This window comes from Varanus komodoensis, unplaced genomic scaffold (assembly GCF_004798865.1).
Source record: "Varanus komodoensis strain SLA01 unplaced genomic scaffold, ASM479886v1 scaffold60, whole genome shotgun sequence".
NCBI classification, from domain to species: Eukaryota; Metazoa; Chordata; class Lepidosauria; order Squamata; family Varanidae; genus Varanus; species Varanus komodoensis.
The window spans coordinates 1,028,749-1,049,577 of record NW_025336223.1 but is presented as its reverse complement, the minus strand read 5'-3'; the positions used below and the strand labels follow the sequence as shown (position 1 = coordinate 1,049,577).

The window sequence follows — 20,829 nt, the reverse complement described above, 5'->3', positions numbered from 1 at the left end:
ACTACAATTATCCACTTGCACATTCTGCTCTATTCCTTGGGGGAAGGGTAGGTTCAGAAACCTGGACAGTGGTAGTCTGGCCATACTTGATCCACACTCTGTGCTGGATTACTGTAATGCATTATATATGGAGCGTTTCCTTGAACACAACTTGGAAGTTCCAATTAATATAAAATTAAAGCTGCTGGAATCTCAACTGATACCACCAGGAGAATTCATATCTCCCCAGTCACAAAAGAACTGTGCTGGTTGTATATTTGATTCCATGTCCAATTCAAGATACAGTATTTTTACATCTCTACCCAGCTTATACTTATACAGGCACCTGTTTCCATACCAGCTTGACCATGTCTTAAATACTTCCAGTGGTGCCCAATCCAAATGCCTCCCTTATAATGAGTAAGTTCTACAATTACAAAGAATCATAGAATAGTAGAGTTCAAAGGGGCCAGAAGACCATCTGATCCAACCCCCTGCTCCAAGGACTCCAAGTTAAACCAACCCTCTTCAATGGCTGTCCAGTTGCATCTTGAAGGCCTCTAATGTTGGAGAATGCACAACCTCCCTAGGTTATTGGTTCCATTGTCATACAGCTCTAATGGTCAGGAAGTTCTTCCTGATATCTAGCTAGAATCTGACTTGTTGTAACTTGAGCCCATTACTCCATGTCCCACACTCTGGGATGATTCATAATTTTCTCTGTGATCACCTTTCACAAGTGCTATTATAGTTCCCCTCTGTTTTCTCTTCTCAGAGTTAAATATGCCCAGTTCATTCTCTCCTCACAGGGCTTTCTTTCCAGTACCCAGATCATCCTTTTTGCCCTCCTCTGAACCCCTTCCAACTGCATCTTTCTTCAACTGTGGTGCCCAGAACAGGACATAGTACTCCAGATCAGGACTAACCAGTGCTGAGTAAAGGGGAACTGGGACTTCAGGTGATCTGGAAGTGATGTTTCTATTAATGCAGCCTAAAATGTCATTTGCCTTTTTTTGCAGCCACATCACATTGGGATGGGATCTACAACAATTACACAATCATTCTCACTTGCAGTATTGTTGAAGCAAGTGTTCCCCATCTTGCAATGATGCATTTGATTTCTTTTCCCCAGGTGCAGAACTTGGCATTTGTCCCTACTAAATTTCATTCTGTTGTTTTCAGTCAAGCACTCCAACCTATCAAGACCACATTGAATCTTGTTTTTGTCCTCCTGGCTAACCCAGTTTTGTTTCATCTACAAATTAAATAAACATTCCCTGCCCTTCCTCATCTAAATCATTAATGACTATGTTGAAGAGGACTGAATCCTATAGTACCCCACGTTATCTCTTCCTAGTTTGAGAAGGTGCTATTGATGAGCACTCGCTGAGTCTGATTTTGTAGTGCACTGTAGCTGCTAGTTGTTCCATCTAGACCACTTACCTAATTGCTAATCAGGATATTATGGGGCACTTTGTGAAAAGCTTTGTTAGAGTCTAGATAGATTATGCTCACAGCGTTACCACAGTCCATTTGGGAGGTTACCAATCAAAACTTGAAATTAGATTAGTCAGGCAGAATTTGTTCTTGAGAAATCTATGCTGGTTTCTAGTAATCAATGCATTGTTTTCAAGGTGTTTGCAGACTGACTGTTTTATAATCTGTTCCACTATTTTCCCAGGGATTGAAGTCAGGCTGTTTGATTTATAGTTGCTAGGTTTTTCTTCTTTTTCTTACTTGAAGATTAGTCCTTCTCCAGTTATTTGACACTTCCCCTGTTATCCAAAATTTTTCAAAGACTATAGATGGTGGTTCTGGGAGTTCTTCTGTCAGCTCATTTATGACTTTAGGATAAAGTTCATCAGGCCCTGGAGATCTGAACTTACTTAACTGTAGAGAAAAATCACCAGAAGACTATTGTACAGTGGTACCTGTACAGTGGTACCTCGGCTCACGAACGCCTCAGTTCACGACCAAATCAGGTTGTGAACAGAAATTTCATAAAAATTTTGCTGCAGGTCTCGAACTCCGCATTGGGTGATGATCACGAGTGCACCCACCTTCCCTGCATGGGCACGATTGCAGTTGTGCTTGGGGGGGGGGAGATGGCAGCAATCTCCCCCCCAGCACGCCCATGCCTGCACCCACAAGCACGCCAGTCTCCCCCCCAACAGTGCGCCTGCAATCGTGCCAGTCTCCCCCCACTCCCCCTCACAATCATTGGTGGGGAGAGATGGCTGCAATCTTTGCTGTTCTTTGTCACTTTGCTTCAGATTTTTGAGTTAAAAAAAAAAGTTACAGAATGGATTAACCTTATTTACATTGACCCTTATGGGGAAATTTGACTTGGCTCACGACCAATTTGGGTCATGACCAGAGTCCCAGAACGGATTAAGTTTGTGAGCCAAGGTACCACTGTATATCGAGGAGTTAGGGTGGTGTGACACAATTGCCCTTCTTTTCCTACCTTAGAAACAGCCCCGCTTAAAAAACTCAGTTGAGGCTCTCCAGCATGCAAAAGAATGTTATTCTAAGCTGACCTTGGAATGCAGCAGAATATGGTACTTATCACTGTGAGACCAGCAAACAGCAGATGTGGCCAATTAACTGTTTTGAATAGCAGTTTTCTACAGCACCTAACACCCTAAGATTTAGGATAAAAGAAGGCTCGCAGCTCTGCCCAAGGGAGCTTCAGAGTGGATCTAGCCCAGGGAGGAAGGTGCTGCACATTGACCGGGGGGGGGGGGAGGTTTACTTGCCGTTCACGAAGGGGGCACCTGATGGCCAATTGAGGAAAGCCAGCTTGCTTGGTACTGTATTTCCTTCCTTCTCCCCCCTTTCCATGTTATTATGTTTGTTAACATTATTGTACCTGCTTTAGAATAAAAACTTTAGACTTTAACCCACCTGTGTGCTCATTGCTCCTGGATCCAGAAAGAACCCTTTGTCTTTGGCAAAACATTAACCCAATGAAATGATCCTTGACCATTTGCCTATGAATCTTGAGCTGCCATCCTGCTCCTACTTCTCCTTCATCAGGAAGGTCATAGATCATCTCTTGGGAGATGAGTGAAGAAGTAGAAATTGAGCACTTCTGCCTTCTCTTTTCATCTGTTATCATTTTGCCACTCACACTAAGTAGCTCAACCCCCATTTCTTCCCTCTTGCTTTTACTATGAACATAACTGAAGAAAGTTGTTTTGGTGCTTTTAACCTCAGATCATTCCTAGCTTTAGCCTTCATGATGTCTTCCTTGCATTTCTGTGCTACCTGCCTGTATTCTTCCATTGTAGCCTGACCTTCCTTCCACTTCCCCTGGAAGGAAGTGACCTTCCCACTTACATGTCCCTTCTTTTCAGATCATCTCAAGATTTTTTGTGAAGCTACATGGGCTTCTTCTGTTGTCTTCTACCCCTTTTCCTTGTTGGAATTATTGGTAATTGAGCCTTTAGAATTTCCTTTTTTTTAAATTCCCACCCATGTTGGACTTCTTTTCTCATTAAGAGTCACTTGCCAAGTGACTTTGCTTATCATTCATAGCTCATTAAAACTGGCTTTCCTAAAATCCAGGGTACCTGTTTGGGTACATTTGGTTTTTACTTCCTTTAGAATCAGGAATTCAAGGATGACATGGACACTTTCTTCTAGAGTTCCCATGACTCCTACTTTGTCCACTAGGTCTTCCCCTGCTGATTAGTATTCAGTCAAGGATATCCAGTCCTCTTTTTATTTCTCCACTTTTGCTAGCAGAAGGTATCAGCACACAAATTAAGGATCCCTTGGAGGGGGCATGTTTGGCAGAATTTGTCTCACAACAGATTTCCCCAGATATAGGGGATATGGAAGTCCCCCAAAATAACATCGTGCTTCCTTGAAACACTGGCACTTTGATTTTCAAAAGTTCCATCTTTGTCTTCTCCTTGGTAATAGACTCCAATCACTGTGCTTATTATAATTGTTGCTCCATTTATATTAATCCTGATGTTCTCAATGCAGCTACTAAGCTCATCCGCCTGCATGTATCTTGAACTTTTAAGTATGACTCCACCTCCCTTTCTGTTCCTTCTGTTCTTGAGCAAGTTGTATCCTTCAGTTGTTGAATTCCAGTCAAGGGAGTCATTCCACCAAGTTTCAATTATACCTATCAGGTCACATTCATGCTCCTATATGAAGGAGCATGCTCTTTGTTTCCCATATTCCAAGCAATAATATATAGACATCGAACATTGAGTGCCTTATTCTCCAGTTTTTTTCCTACAATTATTAGATTATTGGGCACTGTTAAAGCTGCTCTCTCTATTGTAGTACATCAGCATTTGTCTCTTATGCCCAGGTTAGGATTCAGTTTAAAGGCCTTCTGATGAACTTCACTCTGTGGCCAGACACCTTCTTTCCAGGCCTTGTAAGGTGCAACCCTTCCCTTGCCGGCAGTCCAAATTCCAGGAATCCATGGTTCCAGAATTCAAATCTCTCATATCAGCACTACCTTCATAGCAAGGTATTCACCTAGAATTTTTCTTTCCCTGTCTAGTCCTCTTCTAATAACTGGAAGGACTGAAGAGAAAACTATCTGGGCTCCGAAGTCCTCAACTTTCCTTCCTGAAGGAATTTCTTCAAAGCTTCACTTGGCAGTGTCATTTGTTCCATGTGTGTAAGATGGGAGGAATATATGTCAGTGGGCTTTATGAGCCTTGGCAATCTTTCAGTTACATCACTAATCTGTCTTCCAGAGAGACAGGATACCTGACTACTCCACAGGTTTTCCTGCCATAAATGTGTTTCTGCACCATGCAACAACGAGTCTCCCACAACTAACACTCTTCTTTTCTTGTTCTTGCAAACCTTGGTTATCATTGCAACTATGTGGTTCACCTTTAAGCTCTTGTTCAGTGTTGCACGGGATTTCTTCTGCTTCTTCCCCGCCAGCTGACTTCCACTCTCACCTTGGAGTAACTGAAAGTGGTTCCATAGTTCCACTGTTTCCACTGGCACAGAGTAACTTCTAGTTCTTCTGCTCCTGTCACCCTTTTATAGGCTGCTTCCTCCTCACTTACCCTTGCCTCAGGATTCTCCTCTTCTGCCTCACCTTGCTGTTGCACTTTGTCTCCTGCACTACACTTCCTCCGTGATGGCACCTTAACTTTAGAATGCCCTCCCTAGAAAGGTAGGCTTTGTGCCTAATCTAGAATCATTTGGGCAACTGGTTAAGATGTACTTTTAACCCAGTCTTTTAAATTGGTATGTCTGCTCAGCCTGCATTTTTCACTGAAATTATAATTAAAACATTTATTGAATATGGTTGTTGGACATTTGTTTCAATACATGGCATAATGTTTTAAAATAATTATTTGTGTTTTACTTTACCCTGGAATCTCAGGTAATGAGAAACAGTACAGAAATGGTTTAAAGAAATAAGCAAACAAATTTGAAAAACCCTGTAATGAAGGTTAGGTTGAAAGTTTAGATTAAAAATCAGATTTCTTTTTCTAGTTTTCTACTAAAAGACCAATTTCTTCCTTGAAAGCATCATTCCTTTTCAGACAAGGGAAGTGTTGAAATATACTATGTAGTTCTGTTTTTCAGACCAAGGAGTCTGCAAAGTTCTTCCTCAAAACAAATAGTATAAATTTACACATTCCTACTTAGAAGTAGGTTCAATTGTATTAAATGGAACAAGTGGGTCTAGGATTGTAGCTTTAGTATTTACATACAGTCCTCCAGGCATTATCTATTGGATAATACACTTCAGTAACTGGCATGTATCGCCATCATTTATGTTCAGATGCTGTATTTGCAAAGTATTTTCTGCATTTGCTGTATTTACAGAACTTGAGAATGCTGGCCTCTGGGCAGTTTGTTTGGCTATAATCTTTTAGAAACAAATGTTTCCCAAAAGCTAGATCTGTTGGTTGGTGATTGCAGATTTGTACATGAGTGCTATCTGGTGGGCAAACAGGAGTTATTCTCAGTTTTCTCATTTGCAAATAGGAGCTGTAATGCTATGCTTGGAAGTAACTCAGGTAATTTATTTTCATATAGAAATGCAGAGGGAGATCAAACCATTAGTAGCAGATGCAGATGGACTTCCTCCACTACTTCTGCTCCAAAAAGCATTTATTTTATGGCCAGAATCTAACTAGATTATATTTCCAGGTGTTTATACAATCAGCAAAGTAAATTAATGAACAAATGAAAGCACCAATACCTTTTCACTCCAGTAGAAAAATTGAAACACAGACACACCAGACATATGTTTTTAGAATGTATTTTCAAAATAAAGACTGAACAAAGTAATTAACCAAGACCAATCCTTCCAAGGCTTACATTTCCACCAGAAATTAAAAAGCCATCTAATCTTGTTTTTGTTCAACACCTTTAGTTTCCTTCAGCATTTCTTGCCAGTTTTTCTCCATTTCCTCCTTACAAGTGAGAAAGGCATCTTCCAGCCGTCTCATTGAGTTGGCCAAATCTGGGTTAGTACGCATCACAACCATATCATAAGCCATCCATGTAGCCTGCACTGGGACAACCAAAGAGAAAGACTCAGTAATCTGATGGGATTTTTTAGGAATGAACAATGGAGAGAAAAAAGATGAAACAGGTAACAAAAAAGTTCCTAATAACAAATATATCTTCAAATATGATAAATCCAAATTAATGCTCAAAAATGCTTACCATGTTATTCACATATCCACAATCTTCCACTTTCCTGAACCTCATGATGGATTAGCATCAGCATTTTTAGTTGGAATTATCATGATTATGACAGCCTGGCTGTTAGAAATTTGCATTATGTTATTGTTTTCTGATAGCTTTCAACATGGTTTGAGTTGAAACCAGTCTACAGAAAAAGGAATAGAAAGCAACAGCTCTTCCCTGTATGGGCAAGCTCCAAATGCCCTCATTGCCACTGTGGGTTTTGATGTGAGATACTCCTACACATATACAATGATACAATCTCAGCTAGTGACTAAATAAGAAAAAGATGTTGGTGTTGTAGTGGCAGTTAGATGAAATGTCAACCTAGTCTGCAGCTGCTGTGAAAAATGCAAATTTCACAATCAGCATAATCAGAAATGCATTTGACAGTAAAATTTTCAATATCATACTGTCCTTATACAAGCCTATGAGGAAACAAGAGATAAAAATATTGTGCACTGTTCTCATCAATACACTTAAAAAGGATATTGTAGAACTGGAAAAGGTGCATGTAATTATAAACTGGGACAACCAAAAAGATAAAGTGGCTGGAGCAGCCTAAAGAAAGTTTAAGGGGCTAAATATAAAGAAAGTGTGCAACATCTAGGACTATTAAGCTTTGAGAAAGATTATGTTTAAGAAAAACTGCTGCAATACAAATTATGCAACCTGTTGAGAAAGTGGATGATAGAACCTTAAGTCATCCCATAAGAAGCTGAATGTTAAGAGAACAGATAAAAGGAAGTACTTAATTCCATAGCTCGTACTCTTAGCCCAACCTATCTCACAGGTCTTTTGTTGTGAGTCTAAGATTGAGAGGAAATGGAAAATGATATAAGCCACCTTGAGTCCTTCAAAGGACAAAGGTGGGATATAAATATAATTAAATAAATAAATAATAGTGATCGCTACTAACTTGTATGGCTTTAAAAGGGGACAAGACATATTCATGGAGAATAAGGCTATCATTGACTAATAGAGGTAATATACATAATAAATAAGATCAGAGGCAGTATGCCTTTGTGGTCCAGTAATGGAAGAACAGCAGCAAGGGAATGCTACTCCTACTTGTGGATTTCCCAGAGACCCCTGTTAGGTCATTGTGTGAACAGTACGCCAGACTAAACAGCCCTTTGGTTTGATCCAGCATGGCTCTTCTTATATTCTTACATTCTTAATTTAATCAAAAAAATAACATGGAGAAAGAAATTAAGCATCCATCCTCTGATTGTTTCCAAGGCTTTTATTTTGTTAAAATATGCACCTTAAATCCATCTTCAGCCAGCCTCTTTGAAATTTGTATATTGTAATAATAGTGTAAAGCAAAGTAGACAAAAAGAAGTCCACGGATGCCCTCAGAACCCTTTCTTGCATTTGACAAGGCACCCTGCCCCTCTCGTTTTATATATATAAACACATTTCCTTACTAACTATTTGGAATCATTTCAAAGCAATGTCAGGCTCTCCAGCCACTGTCATCATTTCCCACAAATATATCCAGGGTTCAAAGACATCATTAGTAAAGGAATCTGTCAGGCAGCTATAGGCTAACAGTTTTTTTTTCTTGGTGGTTGAGTGTGTTACAAAGGAATCAAAAAATATAAATGCCTGTTGCTACTTTCTGGAAACTAAAGTCAGCAACAGTGACTGTGGTGAAGAGGGCCTAGGTAGGACAGTGATAAATCAGCAGAGGGGTCAAAGAAGCCAGCAGGAAGGGAAGCAATCTGTGAGGTTAGGAAGGAAGGTGCGCTTACACAATAGATGGGGGCTCCATGTGTGAAATACAGGGAAAGGGTGAGAGACCAGGATTTTAGAGGGATCCTTAAAGAAAGGTTTTTTTGATATACTTGTAGTGATAAGGCATGCAGCATGTGAAGTGTGTGCAATTGAGAGTGTGTGTGAATGTCTGCATTGGTGATGATCCAGGATTACACAGTGTATGGGGGGAAATTCAGAGTGCAAGGGATAATGGGGGATGAGTTGGATGGTATAGTGTGAAAAAGAATAAAATAGATTCTGCTGGCACAGAAAATTGTGAATTTATATGATAGCTTTAAATGCTTTCTCTGCTTCATACTCAGTATTTTGGGGCAGTTCCTTGTCACCAGCCATACCTCCCACGGCAACCATTTTGTGATGGTGCCTGGGTCAGTTTCTCAAATTGCCAGATGAAAGGTTGTCTATATCTGGTATAAACTCTCATTTATAACCCAGTAAACTACGACACATGATATCTGTGATCTGAAAAAGAGTTCACTAGCATTTTAGTACCATCTTAGTCAATATTTCTTTTTCATAATCTGAGATCTAGGATCAAAGTCACCACCCAAACCTAAGCAACTCCAATGGTTGTTACAAATGTGGGCAAAACCATGTATAGTTCCTTGAAGCATAGATACTGTAATGTATATGAATACAATATCAACAACCTCAAATATGCAGACAATACCACTCTAATGGCAGAAAGTGAAGAGGAACTAAAGAGCCTCTTGATGCAGATGAAAGAGGAGAGGGCAAAAGTTGGCTCGAAACTCAACATCAAGAGAACTAAGATTATGGCAACCGGTCCTCTCACTTCCTGGCAAATAGATGGGGAAGAAATGGAGGTAGTGACAGATTTTATTTTCCTGGGCTCCAAGAACACCGCAGACAGGGACTGCAGTCAAGAAATTAAAAGACGCTTGCTCCTGGGGAGGAAAGCTACAGCAAATCTAGACAGCATACTGAAAAGGAGAGACATCACGCTGCCGACAAAAGTTCATATAGTCAAGACTATGCTTTTCCCAGCTGTAATGTATGGCTGTGAAAGTTGGACCATAAGGAAGGCTGAGCACTGAAGAATTGAGGCCTTTGAATTGTGGTGCTGGAGAAGACTCTTGAGAGTCCCTTGGACTGCAAGGAGATCAACCCTGACTGCCCTTTAGAAGGCCAGATACTGAAGATGAAACTCAAATACTTTGGCCACCTAATGAGAAGGGAGGACTCACTGGAGAAGAGCCTAACGCTGGGAACAATTGACAGCAGAAGAAGAAGGGGACGAGAGAGAATGAGGTGGCTAGATGGAGTCACTGAAGCAGTCGGTGTGAGCTTAAGTAGACTCCAGGGGATGGTGGAGGACAGGAAGGCCTGGAGGAGTGTTGTCCATGGGATCGCGAAGGGTTGGATGTGACTTCGCAACTAGCAACAACAACAAATAAATACATGAACCACTAAGAAAATGCCAAAAGGAAAGAAAAATATATGGTTTTCAACAGTAATTTAAATCAGTGGAAATTCTGAGGTTCTACATATTGGAAATACACAAAAGGGGGACAGACATCCATAACAGAAAATAAATAAGATCCTTAACACAGAATCCAAAGAACTCTGAATTTACATATAATGCAAGAATGCACTTCTAGCCTTTCCATTTATGGAGAAATATAAGGGATCTGTCATGTTTAGGCTTTGTATACTAGTAAGAAAATCATAATACTAGAATTTCATAATTTCCCAGAATATGAGAAACAAGAACTAGGACAACCTGGGGTCATTTAGTGAAGCTTGAACAGGGGAGATTCAGGACAGATAAAGCGAAGTATTTCATTACAACACATAGTTAAACTATAAATTCAGGATATAGTGATGGTCACCAATTTGGGCAGCCTTAAAATGAGAATTAGGCCAATTAAAATGGGATAAAGCTATCACTGATTACATATCATAATGGCTATATATACCTGAAAGGCAAAGGGCATAGACCTGAATACCTGGTGCTGGTGAACACAAGCTTGGGGTGGGGGTTGGGGGATGCTATTGCACTCATATCCTGCTCATGAACTTTTCATAGGCATCTGGTTGACCATTATTGGAACAGAATGTTGGATTAGATGGACCTTCAGTTCAATCCACCATGTTTTTTTTTCTTTTGTGGGGAAGAAGTAATAGAGAGCATGCTTTCATTATAGTCAGAAGTGCCTGGTCCTGCATAATCTTGGAAGCTAGGTAGTGTCACACCTGGTTAGAATCTGGGTGGGTGACTTGACTGTATGATTCTATAATCATTTTGTAAACAGCCCTGATCCAGCATTGGTTCCACACATTACATGTGACTAATGGGACCAAGATGAGTATTATAATATGAAGATACTTCCTCATCAACTACACACTCACTGAATCAGAGTGACAGCATTATTAGCAACGTGTAAGATGCTCTGCAGGAATTAGACACACCTGATAGCTTTTCCATGTCTTCCAGCAGTTTTTCTAAATCCCTGTTCAGATCTTCAAGCATTTTTACTACATTGTCATAATTTCTTTCACAAGGTTCACATTTGGCCATCTAAAAGTAAAAAAAGAAAGTGAAATGAGTAAAACTGCAACTGAGTGAAACCTACATTTAAATTAAAAATCACATTATTTTAATAATTACACTATTATTTTTAAATTTAAATGTAAATTCTTTTATCCATTTTACCCTATTCTATTTGTTTATTCTCAGACTAGCTTAAAAACTCAACACTGTTCCTGTCATGCTTACAATCTAAAAAGATATAACACTATATATCACTATATAAGACAAATAGGGATGAGAAGAGGGGGGAAATGAGCACCAGCTTACCAAGTTCATTGAACAGAAATGGTTGAGAGACAGGAAGAACCAAATGGAGTTGCTGTCCCATCTCTCTTCCTGAATTTAAAATGAGCCGGCAGGATCTAGCCAATAGTTACAATTTATTACCTGCACAACTCAATCAACTACTTTCATCTGGAATCTTCCATGTATTAAAATGGTCATCTGCAGTCTTTTTTCTAAGAAGCTTTAAAATGCACCAAAGAATTCTGGACAAATGGACTATTAAGTCAAATGGTGATATATAACAAAATATACTTAAATTACTAGTTCAATATTGCTGAAAATAAGAGCACTTTCTATGAGTCAAAAATAAAGGATTTCAATGCTTTACTTCTTGAAATAATAAATTTTGAAACCAGTGTGATAGCAGAAACATGGGAAAAGGAAATATAGCCTTCATTGCCACAGCAAATGTTGAATAAGATTTAATAAAGGTATCCAGTCTACCACAGGAGTGCTCAACTTTCAAGGGTCCAGTGATCAATTTATCACTCTACACAAGCCACATCTCCCCCATGCTTTCAAAATCAGCACAAATGCCCCATTGTCACCAAAACTAGGCTAGAAGAAAACAAACAAAAAAGCTGCATTTTCACTTTAGAACTTTGAATGCTCAAGAAAAAAGTATCCCCAAAGCAACAAACATCTTTGTTAAGCACACCATTTAATCTTTTGTCACTGTACCCATCCAGTGCCCTAATTTAAGGGTGCAATTTTATGGGTTGTGCTCTCACAAGATAGAAGTCTCCAAACTCAGATGTTTCCATGAATCCAGTACCTTGCCAAACTGAAGCACATGGGGCAGAAGGAACAATGGAAATTATCTTCACCACAACAGTTACCATGTGGCATGGTACCCTACCTTCACACATTCACTATGCATGCATGATTTCCATGCTTCTCCATTTTCCCTCAAATAGTGACACGTGTCCATTCAGCCACCATGACACAGAATCAATCCCAGAAAGCACTGCTCTGCCTGCCTCTCCCTCCTTGACCCATACAATCCCCAGGGCATGGGCTCAGGAGGTTGCCTGCTTTTGGTTTATTTTTTTCTAGCTGCTTTATGAAGCAACTACCTACACACTAGAGTAGTACTGTTTCTCTAGAGGAACACTCCCCATTGCTGCTCTGCAGCAACATACAACATTCACACCTCCACAAACCACCCCTCCCCGCTCCCTCACTGTACATGAGTGGACACCTCTCCACCCCCTGTGCATAGCACTCACACACGCTGTCAGGGGCTGCTGTCCCCTGCACCAAGGCACACAGATGGCATCAGTGCAGGAACCATGGCAGTGATGGAAGGAGTGCTTCCCGCCAAGCAGACTTTCCCAAGGGTGCCTGTATGGACATCTGCCCAAGCAAGTTCTCCAGTAGACTATTAGGATAGTGTTTGTCCTGCGGCTGTGGTGGGGGTGGGAACAGCAGGGGTTGTGAACAGCCCTCAGGAATGCACCCTCAGGAGTGGCAAGGAGGGCAAAAGAGAGAGTGGGAGACTTGCCCAGATGTTGATGCCCGCACCCAGCCTGCTTCCTCCTGAAGTGTAAGGGAACCTTCACATAAGGAGACACTGGCTCCCCAAGTAGAACAAGCAATGCAGGCACTTCCAAGCACCACTCCAGCAAGTACAGTGACCAGACTGGAAAAGCAAGTGTGGCTGCCTCCATGGTGCTGCAGCTAGATGCCCTGCTGCTGCTGCTATTCCAAAGCCGCAACTGGGTATCAGGATGGCAGTACATGGGCAGAGGGAAAAAAACAGCACAAGGAAGCCAATCAGAGCATGGCTGCATCTGCCACAGCAGTTGCTAGGTTAAACAGAACAGTGAAAAACACAGGCTGAATTGTCTGCTTCAGCCATACCTGCTTTTGCCAGCAAAGCAAGCAGAAATGTGGAAACCATGCAGAAACAAAGCAGCTGCAGTCACATATAATGACAAGCCATTGTGAAGTGTGGAAACGCCACAAGAAGCCATTGTTTCTCCACAGAGTTTCATGGAAGCCAAACATGTTGCATCACTGCGGAGGCCGAATTCACACATAACAGCTGAATTCACATGTAAGAACAACCCATGACAGGAATGGCTTGTTGTTTTGTGTGAATACCGGAATCATGGTGAAATGTGACACATTGGGATACCATGAATCAGCACAGAGAAGCAACAGTTTGTTCTACTGTTTCCACATTTCAGCATTGCTTGTCGTTATGTGTGAAGCCAGTTACAGTGTTTTTCCATGAACTCCCCATTTCAGCCAGGAAGTATGGTGGCAAGAGCAGCTGCAGTGGCACAAGCCACCATTTCGTGCTACCCTGAGTTGCCAGTGGACAAGGCACTGATTGGCTGTCTCTGCACTCCCTGTCCTCCCTTCCACTGCATGCTCCCTGATGCCCAGCCACCACACCACTGCCATTCCCATCACTTTGCCACCTTACCCACCTCCTGACAAAATACCCCACCTAGCCCACCCTTTTGCCAATTTGCTGTGATGCCATCTTGTCCACCTTACTCAGCCACTGAGTGCAGCAAGGTTACATGATGTGGGCAAGCTGGCCAGGAGGTAGGCAAGGTGGGTGATTCAGCAAGGCAGACATGGTGAGGCAAGCATCACAATGAACAGCAAAGGGATGAGGGGTGAGAGAGCAGAGCAGCAAGGGGGCAAAGATGTGCGGGGCTGGAGTTGCAAGGAGGTGGAACAGTGGGTATGATGGCAGCAGGGCAGCTGAGCATGAGGGCATGCATGCTGGGAATAGGGCAGCCAGGCATGGCATGGGCAGTGTGTGGGGGCTTTGCCAACGCAGAGGGATCCCTGTGTCCCTGGCACCAGTGTTTTTGCTCTTGCTCTCTATGTGCCGGGGTACATAGGGGAGGCAGTGCTGGTAAATTGTGCAAACCCTGCACCCAGAGAAGTTAGCATTGGCCAGATGTGCAGTGAGGGAGGGGGAGGTGTGGGCGGGTTCTTATACATGGGCAGGGAGTGTGGCAGCAGTGGACAATGCTGCTCTCCTGCTCCTTTGAAGCCACCCTTCTATTCTGATGAGTAAACAGAGGTTCTGTGGAGCAGCGGGAAGGTAGGGAAGTAGCTGATGCCTGAGCACACATCTAGGGGAGCATTAGGCCAATGGGGAAGAGGCAGGCAATGCAGGCAGGAGTGGTATGTGATGGGTTCTGTTCCCAGCCACAGAGGCAGATGGAATATGTGCCACCATTTGGAGAGAAGACAGAAGCACACATGAACAATTCATGAATAGTTACTTCATAAATGTGTGAGCACAGGACAGAAGGTAAGAAAGGTAACTTTGTGGTATTCCTTAGCATTATTTGTGAACAGCACCATTGACAAGCCATGCCTGCATGGTTTCCAGCATGGCTTATTGGTATGTGTGGATTCAGCTGGAATGTAGACAGACAAGGGAGTTCTAGAACCTTCTTCCAATAAGCTTCTTAAGTGAGGACTGGTAGAGAAAGAAGAGGAACAAGGTGTTTACATTCAAGGTCAACTCTATTCTCTGACTGTAGTTAAAAACAAATTACTGCAGGCCCTTATGAAAGCTGCACTGGGTTACTGCCACTATAATTCCAAAAGACAAGGATGGAAAGGATGAAACTAAAGAAATTAGTTTCTTTTATGTAAGTCTTATTAAGCCCCAGCTTTCACAATTACAGAAATCTTAATTTACAGCATGATCCTGTGCATGTTACATCCCAGAGAATTCAGTGGGACATATTTCCATGTAAGTGTGTATGGGACTGCAGCCTACTGATAAAAGATCATAGAAATTGGGTTGTTTTCACATCCAGTATGCATAGCTATCAGCCGCTAACATTCTGTTTAGTAAATTCCATACCCTACCCGCCTTTATCTCCATCTGCTACTCAGCTATTCCCATCTGTGGTGCATTTTAGCTTTATGCTTCACTCCTTGGCCAAGTGATTAAATTCCCATATTCCTAATTAGCAGAAGTTTTATTCAGCTGGCAAACTCTTGTGAAGGGATTCACAAGCAAGTCTGCCTGCTATTCCACACCTCAGTGCTGTGGCTGATCCTATGAAAATGACTACTTTGCTTAACAGGGTTTTAACATCATGAAGAGATTCTTCAGGAGGTTGGCCTTCCACTTTGTGGCTAGCTCTAGCTTCTCATATGTGTCGAAGATTCAGCCTCATTACTGAGCTGAACTGAAGTTGCTCTCTGCCTGGAATGCCCAAAATCTTGGTTCCTCTTTGCACTCAATTCCAGTTTTCTCCTCCGTGATGTACAGCAAGCATACAGCAAAAACTTTGCTTAATTAAGTCAAACAAACTGTTAGGCAAACACATTCTAAAGCCAACTACAAACACGACAATAAAAAGTCACAAATCTTTTGCTTTAATGTAGTCAGGACTGGAACTAGAGACCAGTCATGAAGTAATTTGCACAGCCTTTCTTCACTCAACAAAAATAATCCCTTCCTGCATTACATGTCCACTAGTTTCATAAAACCATTTCAGGATCTAACTTCAGAAACCACAGTACTACAAACTAAGTTAAATTGCATCTTTCCGTATTCTGTATAAGTGTGTTTTTCAACTATGCAAGGAATCAGAGCATCAAAAATGGTTCCCATGTGGTTCTTGAAGCTTGTGACATACCAAATTTAATTTGAACTACTTGGATTTAAATAAATCCCTCATTATAATCAGTCATAGGAAATTGAATTGAATCCTGTTATTTAGACTCTACAAGGTTACATTGAAATATAAATGTTAAATCATTTTTATTTCTAAATCTAGTTTTCCAGTTACTTTATTAACTTCATTTTTTCTGGGTCTATTCTTTATAGAGGAAGTAATGAATTGCAATTGGGTGATAAACTACATTAAAGGAAATAATCTAATTTTAAGCCAAATTCCAGTTTCTGATATAAGCCATCATCTATCTTAACTACTCAAAGGTTGCCCATAGCGCCTTTATTTTTAAAAAGTTCACAGAGAGAAAAATAACCATTCTATGTATGATTTTACACAGCCATTTATATGCCATAATCTAACTGCTCTGGAATCCTTTAATGGGTTTAAGCAGAAGGAAGATAAGAAGCAAGGTACTCCACCAGGTTTTTCCTTCCCTCAGCTGTCACTTGGCAAAAACCATTCCCTCAGGCTTCAGGATAGGAAGAAATTAGAAGTAGGGTCATGCTGTCAACCAGTGCTGAAGGACCAACTCCATCAGGCCCTGAATTGCTTCCATCCCAGCTGGCTTCAATATATGATATGTAATATAAACTGGGCACCTGAGTCTTTTTGCTTTCCACTTTTCCTTTTGTACATGTTTTACATAGGACATGTCTTGTTTTTATTGCTCTTGAGCTGTTTTGGAAGGCTTTCTGAGTTTGAAGCAGGGTAAAAATGCTGTAACTCATGAATGGATTGTGACCATTGTGTTGATGGATACAGTTAAATAAACACTGGAATACATGAGACATAAAAAATAATACTTCAGAGTTTTCAGAGTTCCTAGAACTAACAGTGAAACAAAGTTTTATTACTTTACGCTGCTACTAAAGCTGACGTAACATTAGACATGATTTAGCCAAAATTAGTATTTATCTAAATGCACAGGACCGTGCCTTAAAAGAGATAGAAACATTCTTATTTTCATCTTGTGTTATTTCTGAGTGATTTGTTGGAGTGCCAAGGTGCTGAACTCCTTAAGTATAATTCTTTTAGTAAAAAAAAACCCTTTTCTTCATGAGAAGTATATGTATAATACCTACAGAAACTTCATTCCAGTTTTGCTAACTTGCAATCTCCACAATGAAGCTCTGCCTAAATTCAATCTCTGACAGAATGACCAACAAAGGAGGACCCACTGTGTGGAGCTTGTTTCAGCCACAGTTATTTATTATTTATTTTATTATTTTAATAAATATATTAATTTATTCTTCATTTATTCTTTCAATCCTTCTCCCTTGATCTTCTACCTTCTCCATGGTGGGGAGACCTGGTGGGGATCACAGAAATTTGGTGGGATGGAAGGCAAGACTGGAATGTAAACATAGAGGGGTATGCCCTGTTTAGAAAAGACAGAAAGGGAAAGAGGGGAGGAGGCATTGCATTGTATGTCAGGGAAGGAATAGTAGGCAGTGAGATAGAGGGTGACACAGGTGGGGATCTGGTAGAGGCTGTCTGGGTGAAACTAAACAGTTTCAACAAGGGGAGAGACCTGACAGTGGAGGTATGTTATTGCCCTCCAAATCAAATTGAGACCCTGGAAGATGCCCTGACAGACCAGATTTGAAGGATAACTCGGGGGAGGAGCACAGTAATTATGGGAAATTTCAATTTCCCAGGCATTAGTTGGGAGACTCATTCAGCGGAGATCAACAGCCCAGCAGCTTAACAGTTTAACCCATTATGCCACCTGTACCAAGTTGGAAGTAAAGGTGTGCAAAAGAAAATGGCTGAGCTGCTGGAGTTGCACTCTCCTTTACAACATTCCAGGCAGACAACTTTAGGCAGTTGTTTTTCAGGTGCACGACCAAGATGTAATGTGTGAACACAACAGATTCATGAGTCTACTTCATCAGGAAACATTATAAACAGCGGCTGCACCCTCAGTATTCACCCGGTGGCATAGCAGAATTTGCCCATGTCTGAGTGATGTATGAAAGACAGCCAGGTCACATCACTATAGAGGGAAGGTTTTTCACATAGCAAGTCCAGGAGGCGATGAGAGGAGGGAATATCCTTGACTTGGTTTGACCAACAGGGAGGAGCTGATAGATGGGGTACAGCTTAGGGGAGCTCTGGATGTGAGAGCTCCATCCTTTGCTTTAAGATCAGAGGAATGGGGATCAGTGGCAGATCAAGTATTAGAAGCTGGGACTTTGAAGACCAAACTGGGGAAAGTCTACTGGGAGAGGGTACTGGAAGGCAAATGAGTTGAGGAGGGCTGGATGGCACTCAAAAAGGAGGTCTTGGAGGCACAAGCCTTGATGATACCTCTAGTTAGCAAGGCAGGGAGGCAACGGAGAGTGCCCCCATGGATGAGAAGTGGTAAGAGGCATCAGGCGTAAAAGGAACCTCCATAGGAAATGGATACTGGGGCAAATAGACAAAAGGGTATACCGCAGGGGTCTCAAACTTGCGGCCCGCGGGCCAATTGCGGCCCGTGGGATGATATTTTGTGGCCCCCACTTGATATCAAAGTTTAGTGATAGTGCGGCCGCGCGTTTTTCTTACATGCACCTGCGTGAGTCGTTACCCTGCGGACCGGGACGGGCAGAGCATGGGGGAGGGGTCCTGTGGCCTTCAAATGTGGCTCAGCTGTGTAAGAGGAAGTGCTGTCAGGTCTCTGGCAGCAAGGAGTAGGAGGAAGTAAGAGAAGCCTATGTTCTGAAGAACTGTTCATGTTCTGAATTATTATTAGTAAAGATTGAGAAGATTGGATCAGTTGTACTTTTTTTGGAATACTTGAAATCCTTTTTTTGTGGAATACTTGATGCGGCCCAGCCTCACCCAGACTCTACTTCCAGCAGCCCCCAGGTAAGTTGAGTTTGAGACCCCTGGTATACCGGGAGGAGGAGGCTCATTGCAGAAGGATTCTTCGCAAGGCTAAGGCTGATTATGAGCTGAGACTTGCAAAGAATATCAGGAGCATCAAAAAGGCCTCAAGACTGAGGGTCCCCAACATACTAATTTATATGACAAAGATTAATATAAAAACAAGTTTGTGTCTATTGAATTATGGCTCTTAAGAGTCAAGCCAGCGTGAGCAAGCCATGTGAATGAACTGGAAGTAATAGCCTTGCTTTTACAGCAGATACCTGAATGAGTAGTTCAGCCTGTATAACCTCATCAGAACTCTTGCACTCCTGGACCTAGGGGACTGAACTGATTCCTCCAATCAATTTTTCTACCCTGTGCTTTCCCAACTTGTAATAATAGCTGAGTTGTTAGAAGCAACCATGTGTGTGCTGAAATTTGAACATATACAATACCATCTCTAGGCTCATTCCCCTTTGACTTTCAGATCAGTGACTTTACAGAAGCAAGTAAGAAGGGTATTCCCAGAATTCCCTTTAGGCCACCTGCACTATGGTAGAAATTCCTTGGCTGAAGGCAATAAATTGAGACAAGTAACTGTCCAAATAGGGAAAGAGGGGGACCAACACTGCTTTGAGCTCTTTGAAGACAATGTGGCAGCTGTAGTTGGAGAGGAACAGAACCGCAATACAAAAGTAACAGATAAAAATAAATAAATGTGGGGCCAGGTTACCCACGTCCTTCCATACATATTTATGTGCATTGCCTATGATCATTCTTAATGGTCTTTCTCAAAGAGCATCTGCCAAAAGATATGCCTGTGGCTATTAAGAAGATAGGCTTTCCTGTTGTGCCACACCAATTGTGGAATGAGCATCCCAGAGAGGCTCACCTGGTGTCTACACTGTGCTCTTTCTTTACTGTTTTATTGTTTTAATTCTACATTGTAAGCTGTCCCAAGATGCCAAGGCTTGTGGTGATGGCATATAAAATTTTTAAATAAATAAATAAAAATAATAAATAATACCAGGGAAGGCCTTTCTATTTGCTCAAGCATTCTACTCTTTCAGTTTCTGTTTTAATTCTTTTACTGTGCTGTAAAATGTAAATGTAAAATGTAAAAAATTTTACATGCTCTGGTAACCTCCCAATTGAACTATTGTAACGTGTTCTACATGGGGCTGAAGACGGTCCAGATACTTCAGTTGGTTCCAAATAGAGCAGCTGGTTGCTAGCAGGGACCAGCAGATATACACACATAATGCCAGTCCTGTACCACCTGCACTGGCTTCCTATTGAAGTTTGGGCCCAATTTAAGGTGCTAGTAATGACTTATAAAGGCCTAAACAGCTTACAACCTGGTTACTTGAAGGAGCGTCTCCTTCCATATGTGCCTACCCACCCCTTAAGATCTGGGGCAGGGGCCCTTCTCTGGGAACCCTCCCTGAAGATTAGGAGGGTGACTACCCGGAGAAGGGGCTTCTCTGTGGTTGTGCTCCAATTGTGGAATTCACTCCCCAGAGAGGTGTGCCTGATGCCAATGCTGTTTTCATTTCAGCGCCAGGCCAAACCCTTTTTATTTTCCCATTATTTTAAATGTTAGTGCTGTTTTAATATTGATTTTATATATTATTATCTGGATGCTGAATCTTATTTATTTTTATTATATAATAGCTGAGTTGTTAGAAGCAGCCATGTGTGTGCTGAAATTTGATTATTATTATTACCCTGAGACACTGTGAAGGGTGGGATATAAAAGCTTTAAATAAATAAACACTGTATTTTAATCTTTCCATTGCTTCTAGCTTTTCCTTTGTTTTTTACTTTTATAGTGCAGTTATAAACTTTTATTTGCATTTTGTTGTATTTTATGCTTTTAATCATTGAGAACTGTCCAGAGAGCTTAGGTCATCAGGTGGTATAGAAAAGTAATTTTAAAAACAGTTGCATCCGATTTACTGTAGTTACTTTAACTGAGCATACCTATAATAATCTAAGGGTAAAAACTTA

The 20,829-nt window shown here is 41.4% G+C and overlaps 1 protein-coding gene across 5 annotated transcripts in view; it reads right to left on the bottom strand.

Moving 5' to 3' along the window:
- Positions 1 to 6,228: 6,228 nt before the first annotated feature.
- SYCE3 (synaptonemal complex central element protein 3) overlaps positions 6,229 to 20,829 on the bottom strand; it is a 34,735-nt gene continuing 20,134 nt past the window's right edge. For all 5 annotated transcript variants that reach the window (XM_044449781.1, XM_044449779.1, XM_044449780.1 and 2 more), the window contains 2 exons: positions 10,891 to 10,999; positions 6,229 to 6,499 (listed from right to left, as the gene is read on the bottom strand). In XM_044449781.1, the coding sequence (XP_044305716.1) occupies positions 6,330 to 6,499; positions 10,891 to 10,999 (279 nt within the window). In that variant the 3' untranslated portion in view covers positions 6,229 to 6,329. The remainder of the gene's footprint in view (positions 6,500 to 10,890; positions 11,000 to 20,829) is intronic.